The following is an 18472-nucleotide window of genomic DNA, read 5'->3' on the forward strand; positions in this document are numbered from 1 at the left end:
GAAAAAGGGTTAGTAAAGACTTTGTTTTCCACGCCTCAGGCAACATCATATGTACGACCTTATGTGTCTGTGATGTCCTATGACCCAAGCAAGCCTACAATGTAAGCATCATCCATGAGTCCCAACAATGGCAACACCAGCGATACTCCTCCTCAGCTTGGCCATTGCAGTGGTGTGAACAAGAAAGGCACACAGAAAATCATGTTTGAATGCTTGGTCCCTAGCTGATAGAACTATTTAGGAAGGAGGTGTGCTGTGTCACTGGGGGTAGGTTCTGAGGTTTCAAAGGGCCACACCATTCTCAGTTAGTTTCTCTTTCTCTGCCTTAGGCCTGTGCTTGTGTCTCAATATGTGAGCACTCAGCTACTGCTCCAGTGCCATGCCTGCCTGCCTGCCTACTTCCATGCTCCCCACCACGCCAGTCATTGATACTAACCCTCTGTAACTGTGATCCCTCAATTAAATACTTTCTAAGTTGCCTTGTATGATGGTTTGAATGAAAATGGCCCCCAAAGGCTCATAGGAAGTGGCACTATTAGGAGGTGTGGCCTTATTAGAGGAAGTGTGTCACTGGGGGTGGGCTCTGAGGTTTCAAATGCTCAAGCCGGGCCCTGTGTCACTCTCTCTCCCTGCTGCCCGTGGATCGTAATGCAGAACTCTGAGCCACTCTCCAGCACCATGTCTGCCTGGATGCTGCCATGCTTCCTGCCATGATGACGATGGACTAAACCTCTGAACTGCAAGCCTGTCTCAATTAAACATTTTTCTTTACAAGAGTTGCCGTTGTCATGCCGTAGTTCTCTTCACAGAAAGAGAACACTGACTAAGACACCTTGGTCACGATGTTTTGTCTCAGCAATAGAAAAGTAACTTAAGACACCCATTAAATATGCATATTCATCTTTAACCTTCTTCACTGAACCCTACATCAAATGCCTCTAAATTAAATCAGGACCTACCTTAAAAAAAAACTGACAAGGTGCCTAACACACATAAAGATCATTTCAAACACCTGTTCATAGCTGGCTGTTAATTTGCTTGTCCATGAGATGGAACCTTCTTCCTACAAAAATTCCTAAGTTAAAGGTAAAGAGAAGACAGAAGAGAACCTTCACTTTCTCCCACAAGTCTACTCCCACCAAGCTTGGCTATCCTTACTTAGTTTTATTCTTACTATAAGTAACATATCTTATCTTTTTCTGTTATGGGTGTTTCGCTGCATGTATGTTTATGCACCACCTGCATACAGTGCCCACAGAGGCCAGAAGAGGGCAGACAGAACTTACCTCTGCATCCTCCCCAAAGAATCTGTACTTGTACCCACATTCCACACACAGAACTGCATCCTTATACTGCTGCTTCACATCCATGTACTGCAATTCTAATGGCGTATAGACGCTTTTGGATCGCTTGTTCAAAGAGTTACAGTTAGAAGGCTTCCGGGAATTTTCAGGGCATGGTCCAAATTGACTGTCCTGGAAACCAAAAGATTTATACGGTTTAGAAAGCACCAACTGAATCGATGAGTTCTCAGAGGACTGGAAAGCTGGACAAAAAGCTAACAGTTTGTGGCTCCACATGGAAGGTTTCTAAGGACATATTACATATTCTAAAGCCAGACTGAGGCCAAGTTATCTTAAAGGTTGGAAATCTTTTCAAACTAAAAGTTTAAAAAACACAGGAGAGAGCAGTGGGGGAGGGGTACAAATGAGAATGACGTATAATGCCATGTGATATCATGATGAAAAAGACAACCATTACTGTGGGAGCCCGTTCTGGGGTTCCTCGTGGCTTTACCCAGCAGGTCCGAATAGAGGATGATCAGGACCACGGGCCTGAGTGCAGGTGTCTGAGATGGTCTGCACTTGGCTGTGCTGGGGGAGGAGGTCTTTTGCTCCACCCCTTGGCGTCTCTATAAAAACCCTGGACCAGAAACAGTCTGGGCCCGTTGGAATAGGTTCCAGGCCCTCTCGAGGCTATCCTTTATTTTCTATCTGTTTATCTCCGCAAGATTCTCCGCTATAAATCCTTCTATCTAATATTTCCTGCTGCTCGCACTCAAGAAAACTCTGGGAAGCTGTGGGGGTGGTGGGTAAACGCCCCACAGAATGGCGCCGTGAACAGGGACTAAAGAACAGGGACTAGCCGGGCGGTGGTGGCGCACGCCTTTAATCCCAGCACTCGGGAGGCAGAGGCAGGCGGATCTCTGTGAGTTCGAGGCCAGCCTGGTCTACAGAGTGAGATCCAGGAAAGGCGCAAAGCTACACAGAGAAACCCTGTCTCGAAAAAACCAAAAAAAAAAAAAAAAGAACAGGGACTAAAGAACAGGGACTAAAGAACAGGGACTAAAGAACAGGGACTAAAGAAAAAAAGGGACTAAAGAAAGGGGAAAAAAGGGACTAAAGAAAGGGGAAAAAAGGGACTAAAGAAAAAAGGGACAAAAAAAGGGGGGACTAAAGACAAATGAACAGGGACTAAAGACAAAGTAATAGGGACTAAAGATAAAGGAAAATAATAGTTTTATTACAGAGTTTTTGGTGAAAGTGCTGAGTTAGCCCTGCCAGTGGAAAGGCATGCCGGTGTTATGGAATATATATATATTTTTATATATATTTTTTGGGAAGGCAGGCGTTTTATCCTCGAGAGAAAAGGAAAGCGGACTGGAAGGATGTCCGATGCTGCAGCGAAATTCTCTTCTGTCAAAATTTTCTATCTTCTATCCCTTTCTCAATTTCTATCTGTGATAAGTATAAGATATAGGGTAGTAATATAGTTTAGGAAAAACTTAGAAGTATAAGATTGTGTAGGAAAAAATAAGTAAGGCAACTAGACAGAAAAACTCTTCAATTTTCTAACTTTGGGGGCTTTGAAAGCAAACTGGGGGAAAAAATCTTTCTTTGGGCTTTACGGGTAGTAAAAAAGCTCTTCTTTGAGCTTATGGGGAAGAAAAAGTTTCCTTTGGAAGCTTTTGACCTGGGGACAGCTGAAATGCTAAGTCCAAGCGGCAGGAGAAAGTAATTTCTCCCTGAGGCAAAAATGGGGGTGTAAGAAGTCAAAGTTTAAAGTTGGGAAGTTTTGGGAAAAGTTGGTCTTTCTCCTGGGGAAAAAAAACCTTTCTCTTAAACGCTAAAGCTTTTCTTGGAAAATTTGGGGGAAAAAGCTCTCTTAAAAAGCCTTAATCTATCTCTCTTAAGAAACTTAGAAACTAAAGCCTTTCAGAACTTTCTCCCTCAGAAGGACAAAAATTAGAATCACCTGAAGATATTAGTATGGGGACCACCTGTGATTAACTCTAAGGGAAAACAACAAATTTAAGACGGCAAAACCTCTAAGTTCTCTTTCAAGCTTTAAAAATCCTCCCTGCAATGCAGGAGGCAGGGACAAGTTCCTAAAAACCTCTTCTAAGCTCTGTCTCTTCAAGCTAGTAAAAGACAGTGGGTCAGAGTACCCTGAGGGAAATGCTTGGGAGAGTGTGGGTGAAGAGCTACAGAGAGCCCAAAGGGCAGGAAACTTTGAGAAAAGCAAAATAGTCAAGCTTCACAGTTACAGCTGAGCTGCGGCAGCAAAGGTTTTGAGTGAGCATTTCAGAATGAAAAGGTGCTCCTAATCTTCCTAATGCAAAGATCCCCTGAAACTGTTAGCATTGTATCCTCGCTTCTGAGCAAAAACCCAGAGGTGACTGGCCAGCGTCTCTGAGTTGGAGTGCATTTCGGGGATACTAGGGTTCCTGCAGTTGTAAACTTCCTGGAGCACAGAGCTGAGGCAGGAAGGTGCAGGACCCAGGGGAAGATTGCTAATGAATAAACAAAGCTAAAGCCGGTGGGAACGGCACAGTTGTCCACTTTCCTACAAGTCCCGGGTTGATAGGTCCACGACTGCAAAAAGAAATCTGAAAAGCTTTCCTATTAGAAAAAGGACCTTTCTGGGAAAACAGTAAAGCTGAACTGTGTCTGAAGCAGTCGTGCTGCTGAGTCAGAACGCTGTCTGGGGAAAGAGCCCAGCCAGGGCAGAACAGAACTATCCAGGAGTAAAGCTTTCTTTTCTGTCAGAGAAAGCATCTCTTTGAGAAAAGCTTTGTTTCAACTGACTCCCGATGAAATGAGGGAGTGTAGCCCTAAGGGGTGACTGCCTTTGGCATAAGCTCTGTCCTGAGCACCCAGACAAGCAAACACAACCCACTGGGGGACTGGGTCAGGTGAAGGCCTGATGAGGCAAAACACCTGTCCTAATGGGAGTTTAGAAACGGCAAAAACCTCCCTTGTTAGATTTTCAGTCTGTACGCAAACCACACAGACCCTGAAAACAAACGGACAAAAAGCCCCTACCTTCAGTAGCAGGGAAAGCCGCCGCTCTAGTGTCGGAAACTGTTTCTGGGGTAGAGGGGATAAACTGAGACCAAACTGGATACTGTCAGGGAGAAAGACTCTGAAGAAACAGAGGGGACAGATTCCTCCCCAGAAAATGCATGACCTAACAAAGCTGCTAGAATTTGAGGCAGATTCAGGGGGAGAAAAAGAAAGCCCCTACCTCCAAAGGCAGCTAGCAGAGGTACAGAGCCGCAGATAGCTGAAGCTCTGCATCTGGGGAAGGAAGGAGCAAGCAAAATGAGAATAAGATCAGTGGGAGAAAATCTCTCTGAAGGAGCTATGGAAAAGCTGTTGTACATGATCTTGTTTTTCACTGACTGGCTAAAACAAACACAAGCCCCGAGGAAAGTTGCTATCAGAAATGCCAGCCTCAATGCCGGCTACCGAGGCAGGTGTGATTCTGATTTGGGGGCCAGTGTCTGATGAAGGAGAAACACCTGTTAAAGCCAACTGAGGAGAATAGAAACCTCCCAATGTGCCATAGCTGAAAATGTAAAATGCTTGTTCAAATCTCCCGTTACAAAAGCAAAAAACTTTGTTCAAACCTCCCGGGCAAGAATTTGTAAGCAAGTCTGGTAAAAGAGAACCAGTTGACTCTCAAACCCGATAAGAAATATGGAAAATGATATAAAGGACTGATATTATGGACTGATATAAGGGAAATGCATTCTGGGAAAGGTAGTTTTTCTGCTAAAGATGGCGACATTGCCCTGAAACACTTTTGTCAGCTCTAAAATTAAAATACAGCTTTTAAAAGAAAAAGTGGAAAAGTCGTCTAAGGGTTTAAGTGTCAGTTCCAATGAAAAATTGAAAGGATACGGAACTAGGTGCACTTCATGGTTTGGGGCTCTGTTGGTAAAATGCCTTATTTACCCTAATAGCTGTGCAAAGTTTTTACGGCAGTTGGATGACAAAAAGCTACCTATAAGAGCAAACAAGTCACTTTAAAATCCTTAAAATACCACCTAATAGCTTTGTAGTATTGGCAAAGAGCTTTACAGAAGCTAAATGTGGTAATTGCACCCTCAGTGTGAAGTTTTTCAGTAGAACAAACCAAAAGTACTGCTGTGATAGAAACGTTTGTTTGAATTGAAGTTCTTAGGGGAAACTATTATGAATTTGGGTGAAGGGACAGCCTCTAGTTAAAAACTGTCTACCGCTGACAGTGCATCTCTGCCGGTCCGGAACGGCTGAGAGAACTGACAACTTTGGGGTGTGGCTTTGTCCGGAGAATGTTACAATCCCCTAGCAACAAGTATCACAACTCTATAATGACAACACTCACTAAATCCCAGTGCTTTATAACAAAGCTAACTATAAACTGTAAACTTTAGAAATGATGTACGTACTTCCTGTCTAGTTAAGAGAATCTTTATAATAGAGATAGTGATAATTAAGAGTAAGAAGTAGAAAGATGAAAATAAGATAAGTGAATTTGTAAAAATTCTGTCTTGTTAGATCTGTGTTAAGAAATCTTTAGGTGTTTGCTAAGTTAGATATATGCTAATGGTAGCCTATATAAGTGTGTAAAATAGATCAATAGAGTTCCTTTAAGAATATAAGCTTGTAAGAAGTATCTAAGGTAGTCTTAAGACATGTAGTAATAAGCTTGTAAGATGCTAGTTGTAAATGTAAGTTTAAATAAGAAATAAGATGGAATGAATACAAGTATATAAGAATTAATAGGAAATATATTTGCTAAAGTAGTTCTATAAAGTATAAATAAGTAGATGTTAATATGTTGTATGTGAGTTTATAAAAACGTGTAAATGTTGAATATGAGTCTAAATGCTTTGCAAGGCAAAAAATGTTATATGTGAGTTTGTGAAAAAGTGTAAATGTTAAGTGTGAGTCTATTAATGTATATGGTGAAAACACCTGAGACACAGGAGATAGTGTCCTAGTAGACTGCAAAGTAGGCAGTCTGAATGGTTTCAAAAGCTCCAGAAGCCGCTAAGAAGCTAAGAATGGTGGATGCCAGAACCAGTACAAGGCATCCGCAGCTGAGATCTGTAGAGTATCAACGCAGCACAGAAAAACCTGAGCTAACAGCAAAAACGGTGCGGTTTAAAATATTACTATAACTAAAAAGGTCTGTTTGTGAGAACAAAAGTTGCAGAGATGCTTGTTTGAACAAAAATTAACTGCAAAAAGTTTTGGTTGAAAAACGTCTCTTCATATTTGGAAGTGAAAGCCTGATATCAGAATTTTTCTTGTTTGAACTTTTTGAACTTAAAAATGAGATAAAATTACAAAAACATTTTGGTTATGGATTTCTTCAAATTTGGAAGGCTAGTACCAATATTTATCATTTGAATTTTGGTACTTAAATGAAATGAACAATAGAGATTTCATTGCAATGGGACAATTTTGAGCTTACTTATAGTAATGACCTAGAAAGTTTTCTGGAATTGGGTTAAAAATGAAACTGTTTAAATGAAGAAATGTATTTCTACTTAGAATCAAGATGCAATTTTGTGTATGCATATATGCTTTATTAATTGGAGATTTATGAATTGTATTTTGGAACTGTTTATGTAAAAATGGAATTACTTATGGAACTGGTTTTGTGTTACAAATGGAACTGTTTAAACAGATAAGTTTGGGTTCCTCTAACTAGGTTTGAGACTTTGTTTAAAAAATTATAAAGAAAAGGAGGAGTTATGAGATTGAATTATGTTCGCAGAAACCTATTGATATTAATGCACCCTGGTTTTGTGGAGTTAAGGAAATATTTAAGTTTGATGTGGATACATCGAAGTTTTTCCTATGTTCTGTTAACAAGAAAATTCAAATGACTGAGTTAAAGTTGTAAGACGGAGAAAATTGTTAACTATATATAGCACCATATATGCTAATTCTAATGGTTCTGTTAAGAGTTTGCTTTGAGTTGTAAGATTGAGAGAATTGTGACTATGTATAGCAATATTTTTGTTAACCTGTTAATGGTAATGATGAAGCTAAGGGATTCTTTAAGTTTGTAGTCGCCTTAAGAGTTTTGGTTTAGAAAGGGCTTGAGGCAGCTAAGACTGCTGTGGTCACCTTGGACCTAATTCAAGAGAGAAATGCCATTTATATCATCCTCTACTCCCATACTGGGAGGTGTAACAGCTATGGAGATTGCTGTAAGCCATTAATAGTTATTTTTTTATATATTAAGAAGGGGGGACCTGTGGGAGCCCGTTCTGGGGTTCCTCGTGGCTTTACCCAGCAGGTCCGAATAGAGGATGATCAGGACCACGGGCCTGAGTGCAGGTGTCTGAGATGGTCTGCACTTGGCTGTGCTGGGGGAGGAGGTCTTTTGCTCCACCCCTTGGCGTCTCTATAAAAACCCTGGACCAGAAACAGTCTGGGCCCGTTGGAATAGGTTCCAGGCCCTCTCGAGGCTATCCTTTATTTTCTATCTGTTTATCTCCGCAAGATTCTCCGCTATAAATCCTTCTATCTAATATTTCCTGCTGCTCGCACTCAAGAAAACTCTGGGAAGCTGTGGGGGTGGTGGGTAAACGCCCCACACATTACTCTATATGCTAACTTTAAAAATTAAATAAATAGCCGGGCGGTGGTGGCGCACGCCTTTAATCCCAGCACTCGGGAGGCAGAGCCAGGCGGATCTCTGTGAGTTCGAGGCCAGCCTGGGCTACCAAGTGAGCTCCAGGAAAGGCGCAAAGCTACACAGAGAAACCCTGTCTCGAAAAACAAAAACAAAAACAAAAAAAAAAAAAAAAAAAAATTAAATAAATAAAAAGGTAAAAACCCAAAGTAAACTATATAAATAAGTATATTTGAAAGTTTAAATAGTTTGTTTTATATATTTTTCAAATTTTTTATTTCATAAGCCTATTAATATCTTATTATTTATTCCTGAGAGTGCTGGGTAGCATAGAGGGCACGTATCTAGGGCACTTTCTGAAAACATGCTAACATCTACACCAGGTATAGAAGGTAACTTTCCAAGGAGACTCACTTCATCTCAATAGTAAAGCTATGATGGCTGTGACCTTGGCAACCAGTCAGAGTTTAGAATCCCCTGCACCTCTGAGTGTGCCTATGAGGATGTTCTCCTCACCCTTTAACTGAGGAAAGCCAGCCTTGAATGTGGGCAGCACCATCTTATGTGCTAAATAAAAAAGGAAAGTGAGCTGAGCACTGGTGTGCACTCTGCACCCTGACTGCAGATGACTGCAGATGACTCCAGATGACTGCAGTTGACTGCAAATGACTCCAGATGACCGCAGATGACTCCAGATGACAGCAGTTGACTGCAGTTGACTCCAGATGATTGCAGTTGATTCCAGATGAGTGCAGTTGACTGCAGATGACTACAGATGACTACAGATGACTGCAGATGACTCCAGATGACTGCAGATGACTTCGGATGACTGCAGTTGACTGCAGATAACTCCAGATGACTGCAGTTGACTACAGATGACTACAGGTGACTGCAGGTGACTCCAGATAACTCCAAATGACTGCAGATGACTGCAGATGACTGCAGATAACTATAGATGCAATGCAGCAGGCCCTACCACCTGCCATCCCTGATGATGGATCAGACCCTCCAACCCTGACATAAATAAACCTTCTTTCCTTAAGCTGCTTTTGTCAGACCTATCTCATGATCTATCTCATGACCAAGAAAGTCATTAGTCCACAAATGCCTCCAAAGAGAAGGGGTGGAGACTCATGGCAAGAGAAATGTAGCTTACTGTATCAGGTCTGAGAATGCAATTATTTTAAATTTTTATGAGATTTTCCCTTTTGTTTCTATGGTTTTATAAAAATCCAAGAATGCTATATAATATAAAAGTTAATTCACACTCACAAAAATACATTTTCTAGAAAAATTATTCCCTTATTCATTTATGAAATAAGATAAACTTCCAGAAAAACCAGTACTCATTTATTTTATCTTTATTTTTTTTTTGTTTGTTTGCTTTTTGTTTTAAGATTTATTTATTATGTACACAGAAGAGGGTGCCAGATCTCATTGCAGATGGTTGTGAGCCACCATGTGGTTGCTGGGAATTGAACGCAGGACCTATGGAAGAGCAGTCAGTGCTCTTAACCTCTGAGCCATCTCTCCAGCTCTTATTTTATCTTTAAACTGAGTCTGTATCTGCAAAGTTTTCAACTGGAAAAAAAAAAGCACCTATATGCTGCCCACCAGGATTTTCCATGCAAATTATGGAAACTATCAATGAAAACACGCCTAGGCAATACCATTAGTGAACACGTACAGCTGGAATGCCTGCAGGTGTTGTCTCATTTTAATCTCTCCAAAATAAATAGTAAAACTCTAAATATTGACAAGAAAAACAACTAAAAAAAAAAAAGCTCCCTCAGCTGATGCAGATCATCAGCAACCTGTGGAAACCATTTATTTCCCTGACAACCCCAAAGAACCTCAATGTACTTTGGAATGGTTGTGGGTGGTTGTCCACTTACACAAAAGGTACATACTTTCTGATTAGCCTGCGATTTGGACTCCTCAGAAGAAGCTGCATTCTTGGCACGTTGCAGAGTGATGTCTTCAAAGTCAGTACATTTCGGCAGAACTGCAAATCTCTCCCGAAGAGGCTCTGTCTGGACTCTGTTTTGAGTGGGGGCAGAATCACAGCAGAATTCTTTCAGCTTTTCCAGAGACTTTAAAACAATCCTGGGCCTCAGACATTTCTTTGGCTCTTGGGAAATAATAAGAAGAAAACATACTAATAGTATTTTTGACTTCTTTACATCAATTCATAATGTGCATGGAATTTCTCAGAAAGATATTCCCATTGAAGCAATGAACCTAACTATAACATGATAAAGAAGGCTATTCAAGGTAAAGATGACACATTGAAACACACCTGTAATTTCATTCCCTGATGAAATCCATTGAGAACTCCAGTAAGGGAGGATGGCAAGACCGCTCAGCAGGAATGGCACTTGCCTGAGGACCAAAGTTCAATCCCCAGAAACAAGATGGCAGGAGAGGACCAGCTCCTTCAGGATGTCCTCTGACCTCCACAAACATCTGCACCCCATGCACAGACACACAAACAATAATTTTTTTTAAAAAAATAAATAAATGATGCAATTTTAATTGTGAAAAAACAGAACTATAGTCGAGCTTTCCTCCTACTTCTTTGGGATATAATGACAGACAGGACAGGGGTGGTGACAGCTGCAACTTAAATATCTGAAGCCAGACAGGGAATTGATGTGCAGTCACTAATTCAGCACACAAGATTCCTGTCCAGTCCTTAGAAAAGTAAGAATCAACTCTACTTGCAACACAGAACGCTCAAGACTCAGGAACTTGGAGACCATGGAGTCTGGAAACAGAAAGTTCTGGAATGAAAAGGACTGACTCAAAGTGAACTGATACAGATTCTTCCTAGATTCTGAGGACCTCTCCCACTCAGCACAGACTAGAAATCTCTCTGAAAAAGTGTGACAAGCAGTGCTGCTGATTATCAACTATCCCAGGAAAATGACAGGAGCCAAAGCTGCCTGCATGCTGAGACCTTGGCCTCACCAAGACCCAGGAATCCAGAGCCTGCCTCTCCAGACCTAAGCCAGGGGACGTGGCTGTCTGCCCAGCTCAAGGCAATCACCGAGCACAGACACACTTGCTCTCTTGCCTCCCCAGCGTTCGCATACCATATCAAAAATACATTCATCCGTCAAGCCCCGTCCCAAAGCTACCTCTTCCATGAAACCCTGTATTTATTCTCCATCTTGAGAGTCTCCTTTCTTCCTCTGTGTTCCTGCAACAAGACCATGACTCTCCCCAGCACCTACCACCATTATAAGCAATGGCTGTAAGCAGTTACTCATTATCTGTTATTTATAAGCAAGCAATTGGGGTGAGAAGGGGTCTGCCATCCACTGGGACTCCGCAATATGCTGGGACACATTATTTCACCCCTGGGAGCAACACTATTAGGCGGCTCCTGCTAAGTGCAAGGGAAGTGGGGTTTGCACCCCTTGTCATCTCTCTCTTTACCTTCCGTGTTAAGACAAAAATGCAGAGGACGGCAGTTGGGTGTTGCACATCTGTAAAAGTTTAAAACTTTCAGACTTACATAAAAATGTTTGGGGTGTACAGGTTATCGTGTCTTACATGAATCTCACAGCTGGGAAATTGTGTGCTTGACTCTTTCAAGTACATGAGCAAAGGCTAAATAGTTTTTCTATTAGCAATTTGAGTAAGATAGAATTCACATAGGTATATGTGAGGTTCGAAAATAACAACAAAATGGAACTTCTAGAAAGGGCCTGTATAAAACCTGAAGTTGAACATTTCCCTGAGACTTACAGCAATGTATACACTATGGAAAAAAGATCGTTTTAGTAGAAAATAAGGCCACAGAACCTATCCAAAATAAAGCACAAGAGCAAGCCAGCCTGAAACCACACAAAAGCATCAGTGACGTGAGGGACGGTCAACAGCAAGTCTCTCCCAGACTCTAAGAAGGAGGAGGAGCACCCTGGAAGTATTTGAGAAATGACTGGACAAAGAGTTTTCTAAATATATGAGAATAAAAACTCACCAATTCAAGAAGTTTTGAATGAGTTCTAACTAGGAAAAAAATCAATTCGCTGACTTAATAACTAGGCTAAAGTTCTAAAAGTATGAGAAAATGAGTAAGAAAGAGAAAAATCTTAAAACTGCGGAGGGGGGGGTTATGCAAAAAAAAAAAGTCTATAATTAAACCAACCACCTCCAACAATAAATACCTGATTTGAATATACCAACAATGACTAAGATATCTGTCGGATGAACTGTTTTGTGGTTTTGAAACAAGGCAAGGCCTCAAGTAGCCCAGGCTGTGTCTGAACTCACCATGTTGCTGAGGATGACCCTGAACTCCTGATCCTCCTACCACTACCTCCTCAATGCTGGAATTACAGGTATGAGCCATCCCGTACAGTTTATGCAAACCCAGGTCTCCAGGGATGCTAGACAAACTCTACTAACAGAGTTATTGCCCCTCCATGACTAAGAAATTTGGAAGACAAACTCACTCTTTCTTCTAAACTTCTGATTTTTCCAAATATAAATTACTGAATTTAGTGAGGTTCCTGTTATTCTAAAAATGTACTTTGTGATATCTTCTGCAGTGTACATTTTACCTCATTTTTCTCAAATATACATAAAGGTTTCCTGTGAGTGTTAAGACTTTCCTTCTGGTTTGTAGCCCAGGTATAAAAAAAGGAACTTATAAATGGAAGTCTAGAAATGAGGTAGATCTATGCAGAGGAATACTGCCAGGATATAATAAAAGGAATATGGATTAGTCAAATTATAGACACAGAAGACAAGATGGTCATGGCCAAGGGTTGGAGGTATGGGAAATAGAGACATTCTATCAACCAGTGCAGAGTTTCAGAAGGTGAAATATGAAAGTCTTCTGGAGATGGATAACAAGAAGATTTCATTTGGTGACTGTAAGGTGGCTCCCTGGGTAAGGGTGCTTGCCAATAAGCCATACAACTTGAGTTCAATGTCAGAACTCACACAATGGAAGGAGAGAAATGACTCCTGGAAATTGTCCTCTGTACACAGGCACACACACAAATAATAAATAAATCATTAACAAATGTTTCATCTTTATAACCAAGATTTAAAAGACAGCTCAAGGGGCTGGAAAGATGGTTCAGTGGTTAAGCACACATACAGCTCTTTCATCAGAGACCTGAGTTCAATTCCCAGCAACCATATCAGGTCCTCCAGGAGGATTCCACGTCTCATGCCTCTGCAGGCATCTACACTTACACTTACACTTACACACACACACACACACACACACACACACACACACACACACCACTTTTAAAATATACAACAAAAGTGAACAAAAGAGAAACTGGGAGAACTGTAGCCAAATTAGAGAACTGACTTCCACTGTGGCCCTAGCCCCCCAAATCCCAGCTCAGGCACAACAAAGATCCTTCTCCATAGAGAAAAACAAGGCTCAACACTCCAGCGGCTTCCTCTGCCCTCTGGGGAACCCCAGCAACTGAGAAGACTCATTCCCTAACACTCACCAGGGTTACCAGATGTTACTGGGGTATTTTCTTCTTCCTTCTCTGGAACTTTCTTTGCTCTCTTCTTAATGGGCCCATCACTCCCCGATGACCTCTTCCTGCTGTCACCTTTTGTAACCTGTACCAGGAAGGTTGGAAATGGTGTGTTAATGCCATTCTAAGGTTTGGTATCATTAAACCCTGCTTCAGAATGACAGGAAGTCCCCTGCCTTCCACTCTTCACAGGGATCTGTTTTTGCATCAGAGATAGAAACTGGCAGGTATGGCCTCTCCTCACCGCTATCCTGCTGAAATTAAGTGGTGTTCTCCACCTCTCCTACTTACGTATGTTAAATAAAATACCTCTACAAGATAAACAAAAAAATATATTTTCAAAATGCCAAATTATGGGGGAAGGTGAGATAATAAACAAACGATGTATTTTCTGTTCCAAAGCTTACATCCACTATTAAAAGATGTCCTAGGACTATTTGTTGGCAGGTAATCTAAGAAAAACTTAAAACTTTCCTACAATAGCCTGTCAATGGTGTGTGCAAAATAAAATCTTGGTGAATTCATGAAATGCAGATCATCCTCAAGAGGGGTAGGGGTGGGGGAAACCAATCAATGTAAGGAAAAAAAATAAATGAAAGGGGTTAAGATTCTTAAATCAATTTGCACCTGCATTAAAATGGGGTGGATAGCTAAAAGCCAATCTACGATCATCTTCCATATCCTCAGTCTGGGAAATGACCCAGTCCAGGGCCTAAGGCACCCTGGGCAAGTGTGCCACATCCCCCGTCTGTGTGGGAAATATAACAAGGAGCCTCTGGGCCGGGCGGTGGTGGCGCACGCCTTTAATCCCAGCACTCGGGAGGCAGAGGCAGGTGGATCTCTGTGAGTTTGAGGCCAGCCTGGGCTACAGAGTGAGTTCCAGGAAAAGGCACAAAGCTACAGAGAGAAACCTGTCTCGAAAAACAAACAAACAAACAAACAAACAAAAAACCAGGAACCTCAGGGACCGCTCGCCCTTGAGCAAGTGTGCCACATCCCCTGAACTTGTGCACTTGTGGCAACATCACTATGGGGTTTTGGTTTGGGTTTTGCTTTGCTTTGAACTATTTGAAGGGCTGCAAGCAACAGGAAGTAGCCAACAATAAGCCATCTACGGGAACTTCTTCCACCCAAATGCTTATATCATACTTTACACTGGGAAAGAGTGTTCCGGCACAGTGATCTGAAATACAGAGCGATGCTTTTGAATTCTGAAAAATCTAGCCTTAAAGACAGCTTCGTTCTAGTCAGCCAAGCAAGCATAGGTAAGTAAAGTTCTTCTTCAACCTTCAATATAATAGGGAAGATGTAAAGGAAAGAAGGGACGATGGAGTTTAAAAGATGTATCCTGGACCTGCCAGACCCGGACATTCACCAAAATAGAAGTTTCCGCCTCAGGTTCCGGTTTACGACTGGCGGCAACAAGACCTCAAATCTATTACTTCTAATCGGGTAATTAAAGCCTTTCAACTAAACATGGACCCGCAGATGTCACCACCGTCTCCTCCCCCCGGCTCCGCCCCTTCTTAGTACTCCCCACCATTAGGCTCGCCACACTGCCTCCACTTCCGGCCGCGAGACCCACGCGCCTGCCCCGCCCCGCCCCTGACCCCGCCCCTGTCCGTCTGGACCCGCCCACCCCTGGCTCCGCCCCGTCGAGGACAGAACCCAGCCGCGGCGGCCCCGGCCGAGGCGGCGCAGTGGACGCTGGGGGCGCTGAAGAGTCGCCCTCTACCTTCTCCGCGGGCTCCGTGGGGGTCGCTGTGGCTCTCAGGCTTCCGGCAGACTGGAAGAACCGGCTCAGAACCGCTTGCCTCCCCGGGGCTTGGGCGGCGGCAGAAAGGCCGCCCGACGCGGACTTCCTGCGGGGCATCGCAGGGTGCAGAAGAGCAAGCCCGCCGGGAGCGCGCGGCCGCTCTACCCCGCGCCTGCGCGCGCGCGCACGCCGCGACCTGTTCGGGGGCCGGCCTGGTGGGGGCGGGGCCTCGAGGCACAAATAGGGTGCGGGGCGGAGCCTGTGGGGGCGGGGCCCATGAGCACAAATAGGGTGCGGGGCAGGGCCTGGCAGGGGCGGAGCCTCTGAAGCTCAAATAGAATGCGGGGCGGGGCCTGGCAGGGGCCGGGCCTTTGCTGCACGAGTGGGAAGCGGCGCCTGGTGGCAGCGCCCGCAATTTTCGCGCCAAACTCGGAGGGGAAACCTAGCGCGCGGGCTGCCGCAGAGGTGATCGCCGCTGCTATCATGGTTCGACCGCTGAACTGCATCGTCGCCGTGTCCCAGAATATGGGCATCGGCAAGAACGGAGACCTGCCCTGGCCTCCGCTCAGGTACTATGGCCGGACTGGGTTCGGGACACCGAGGCAGTTCGCTGAGTCCCGTCGAGTCCAGCGGTGAGCGGGTAGGCCCGCCTGCTGCAGCCCCTGCCGGTGCCCGCGGTGATCCCCCTGCTGTGCCAGCCTTTGCCCAGAGGCGCCCTGGCCTGGAGCAAAGTCCGGTCACTGGGCAGCACCACCCCCCGGGCTTGCACGGGTCGCCGCTGAGCTAGAGCCTGAGCACACGTGACAGAGTGCCTGTTAACGCAGTGTTTCTCTAACTTTCAGGAACGAATTCAAGTACTTCCAAAGAATGACCACAACCTCTTCAGTGGAAGGTAATTTGGGGTTAAGTCCTGAGGATTTTAGAGCTTGTATGAAGCAAGATTTCCAATGCAGACCTGTAAGTGGGAAGTCTCCCGTGGGAATCTGGGATCTTTGTTTCTTGGCAGAAATGTTTATGCGGTTCCCAAAGTTTATTAAGAATCCTCTTTAAAATACATGCATTTGAAATTTTTGTAGCAAGTGCATATAACTGGACAGAATGGGCAGCAAAATTTAGCGCTTTGAATGTAGAGACCAGAGCCGGTATTTAGAATTGTTGATGGAAGACATAAAGCTTGAGTAAATGAAGAATGCAGGGGACAAGAGGCTAAAAAACAATTAAACACTTATGTGATCCTCTGTTGGATTTCCGGAGGCAGGAAGATACAGTGGGATGAAGGCTATGCTCTTCAGTGGGGCAGCCTGGGGGACTGACTTGAAATAAAAGAATGGGGAGTGGTGTGCAATTATAAAGCAGTTTCCAGTTGCTTGTAGGACATTCATTGTAATTTCTCCCTAATAGACAAGTTTGTTTATTATAGTAGGAGAGGGATGGCTCTCAACCTGTGGGTCATGACCCCTTTGGGGGTGGAATGACCCTTTCACAGGGGTCGCCTAAGACTATTGGAAAACACAGATATTTACATTATGATTCATAGCAGTAGCAGAATTACATTTATGAAGTAACAACAAAATTTATGGTTGGGGGTCACCACAACATGAGGAACTGAATTAAAGGGTCACAGTGTTAGGAAAGTTGAGAACCACTGGCATTGAAAATGGGAAAACAAAAGTCAGCAGAGCAGATATTTAACAACATTTATAGGACAGGTAGAAAATATAGTAGGTCACTGGTAGACACGTTGGCAAATGCCTTTAACATAGTCTACTTTCAAGAATCTAAATATTAGGATTGGGGAAATGGTTCAGTCAATAAAGTTCTGAGAGCCTGAGTTCAAATCTCAGCACCCAAATAAAAAGCTGGACACAGTGACACACATTTGTAATACCAGCACTAGAGAGGCAAGGATGTAAAGATTCCTGGAGCTTGTTCTCTTGCCAAATTTATGGGCCCCAGATTCAAGGAGAAATGTATCGAGAAAATAAAGTGAAGCCGGGCGGTGGCGGGGCACGCCTTTAATCCCAGCACTTGGGAGGCAGAGGCAGGCGGATCTCTGTGAGTTCAAGGCCAGCCTGGTCTACAGAGTGAGTTCCAGGAAAGGTGCAAAGCTATACAGAGAAACCCTGTCTTGAAAAACCAAAAAAAAAAAGAAAAAGAAAGAAAAGACACCTAACTATACTGCCCGGCCTGTGCATACAGGTGCACAATGCACATAAAATACAAACTAATTTTTTCAAGGTTTTTTTTTTTTTTTCTTTCTGATGTGTGTACAAATATGTGTGCCTGGTTTCCACAGAGACCAGAAGAAGGTGTCAGCTCCCTGGCACTGGAGTTGAAAGCAGTTGTAAGCTTCTAGATGTGGGTGCTGAGAACCGAACCCAGATCCAGCCTTTAACAGCTAAACCATCTCTCTAGCCCCCAAAAAGAATCCTAAATATTCTCTGGTAATTGTTCCTGTTCCTTTGATCCAGCTGTCTGACACTGAAGGTTTTTTTTTCCCCAAGTAATTAAATAAAAGATAGAAGCTATATGCTTTTTTTCTTTTTTGTTTGTTTGGTGTGGTGTTGTTGTTGTTTGTTTGTTTGTTTTGGTTTTTCGAGACAGGGTTTCTCTGTGTAGCTTTGCGCCTTTCCTGGAACTCACTTTGGAGACCAGGCTGGCCTCGAACTCACAAAGATCCGCCTGCCTCTGCCTCCCAAGTGCTGGGATTAAAGGCGTGCGCCGCCGCCGCCGCCGCCGCCGCCGCCGCCGCCACCACCACCGCCACCACCGCCGCCACCACCACCACCACCACCACCACCACCACCACCACCACCACTGCCTGGCTGAATGTGTTTTTTATTCTTTGAAGGTTTTATACAGAGTATATCCATTTACCTTCCCACTCCTTGTACCCCCTTCTTCCTCCCTAATTCATATTCTAGTTGTTATTAATAACCTTGTGTGTGACCATCCACTGGGGCATGAGCAATCTACAACCAGCCCACGCTAAGAATGACTCCTCCTCTCTCAGCAGCCCTCAACTACACAATAGCGGTCCAGTAGGGGGTGGGGCCTCAGAAGGCCCTCCTCTATGCTGGAATTTTTGACTGGCTTAATCTTGTGCAGGTAAGGAAAGCTGCTGCGAGTTGGTGCATACAGACATCAGCCATGCCGTGTCCAGAAGTCAGTCTTTCACATCTCTCTCCCTCTTCCACCAACTCTTACATTCTTTCTGCCCCCTCTTCCGCAATAATCCCTGACCTTTGAATCATGGAAGCTCATATAGATGACCCAG

The 18472-nt window shown here is 43.6% G+C and overlaps 2 protein-coding genes across 5 annotated transcripts in view; one reads left to right on the forward strand and one right to left on the reverse strand.

Moving 5' to 3' along the window:
• Window positions 1-15405, reverse strand: part of Msh3 (mutS homolog 3) — a 171909-nt gene extending 156504 nt beyond the window's left edge. For 3 of the 4 annotated variants that reach the window (XM_006980483.4, XM_006980482.4, XM_076552055.1), the window contains exons 1-4: window positions 15175-15404; window positions 13407-13524; window positions 9831-10051; window positions 1287-1475 (exon numbers count right to left, since the gene is read on the reverse strand). In XM_006980483.4, coding sequence (XP_006980545.3) covers window positions 1287-1475; window positions 9831-10051; window positions 13407-13524; window positions 15175-15312 — 666 coding nt within the window. In that variant the 5' untranslated portion in view covers window positions 15313-15404. Of the gene's footprint in view, window positions 1-1286; window positions 1476-9830; window positions 10052-13406; window positions 13525-15174 lie in introns of all 4 variants that reach the window. The other variant, XM_076552056.1, reaches the window with a different exon arrangement.
• A 127-nt stretch (window positions 15406-15532) lies between these two features.
• The window catches only part of Dhfr (dihydrofolate reductase), a 29153-nt gene continuing 26213 nt past the window's right edge, over window positions 15533-18472 (forward strand). Inside the window, exons 1-2 of the mRNA XM_015998986.3 lie at window positions 15533-15764; window positions 16038-16087. Coding sequence (XP_015854472.2) covers window positions 15535-15764; window positions 16038-16087 — 280 coding nt within the window. The 5' untranslated portion in view covers window positions 15533-15534. The remainder of the gene's footprint in view (window positions 15765-16037; window positions 16088-18472) is intronic.

Source organism: Peromyscus maniculatus, chromosome 15, assembly GCF_049852395.1.
Source record: "Peromyscus maniculatus bairdii isolate BWxNUB_F1_BW_parent chromosome 15, HU_Pman_BW_mat_3.1, whole genome shotgun sequence".
NCBI lineage: Eukaryota > Metazoa > Chordata > Mammalia > Rodentia > Cricetidae > Peromyscus > Peromyscus maniculatus.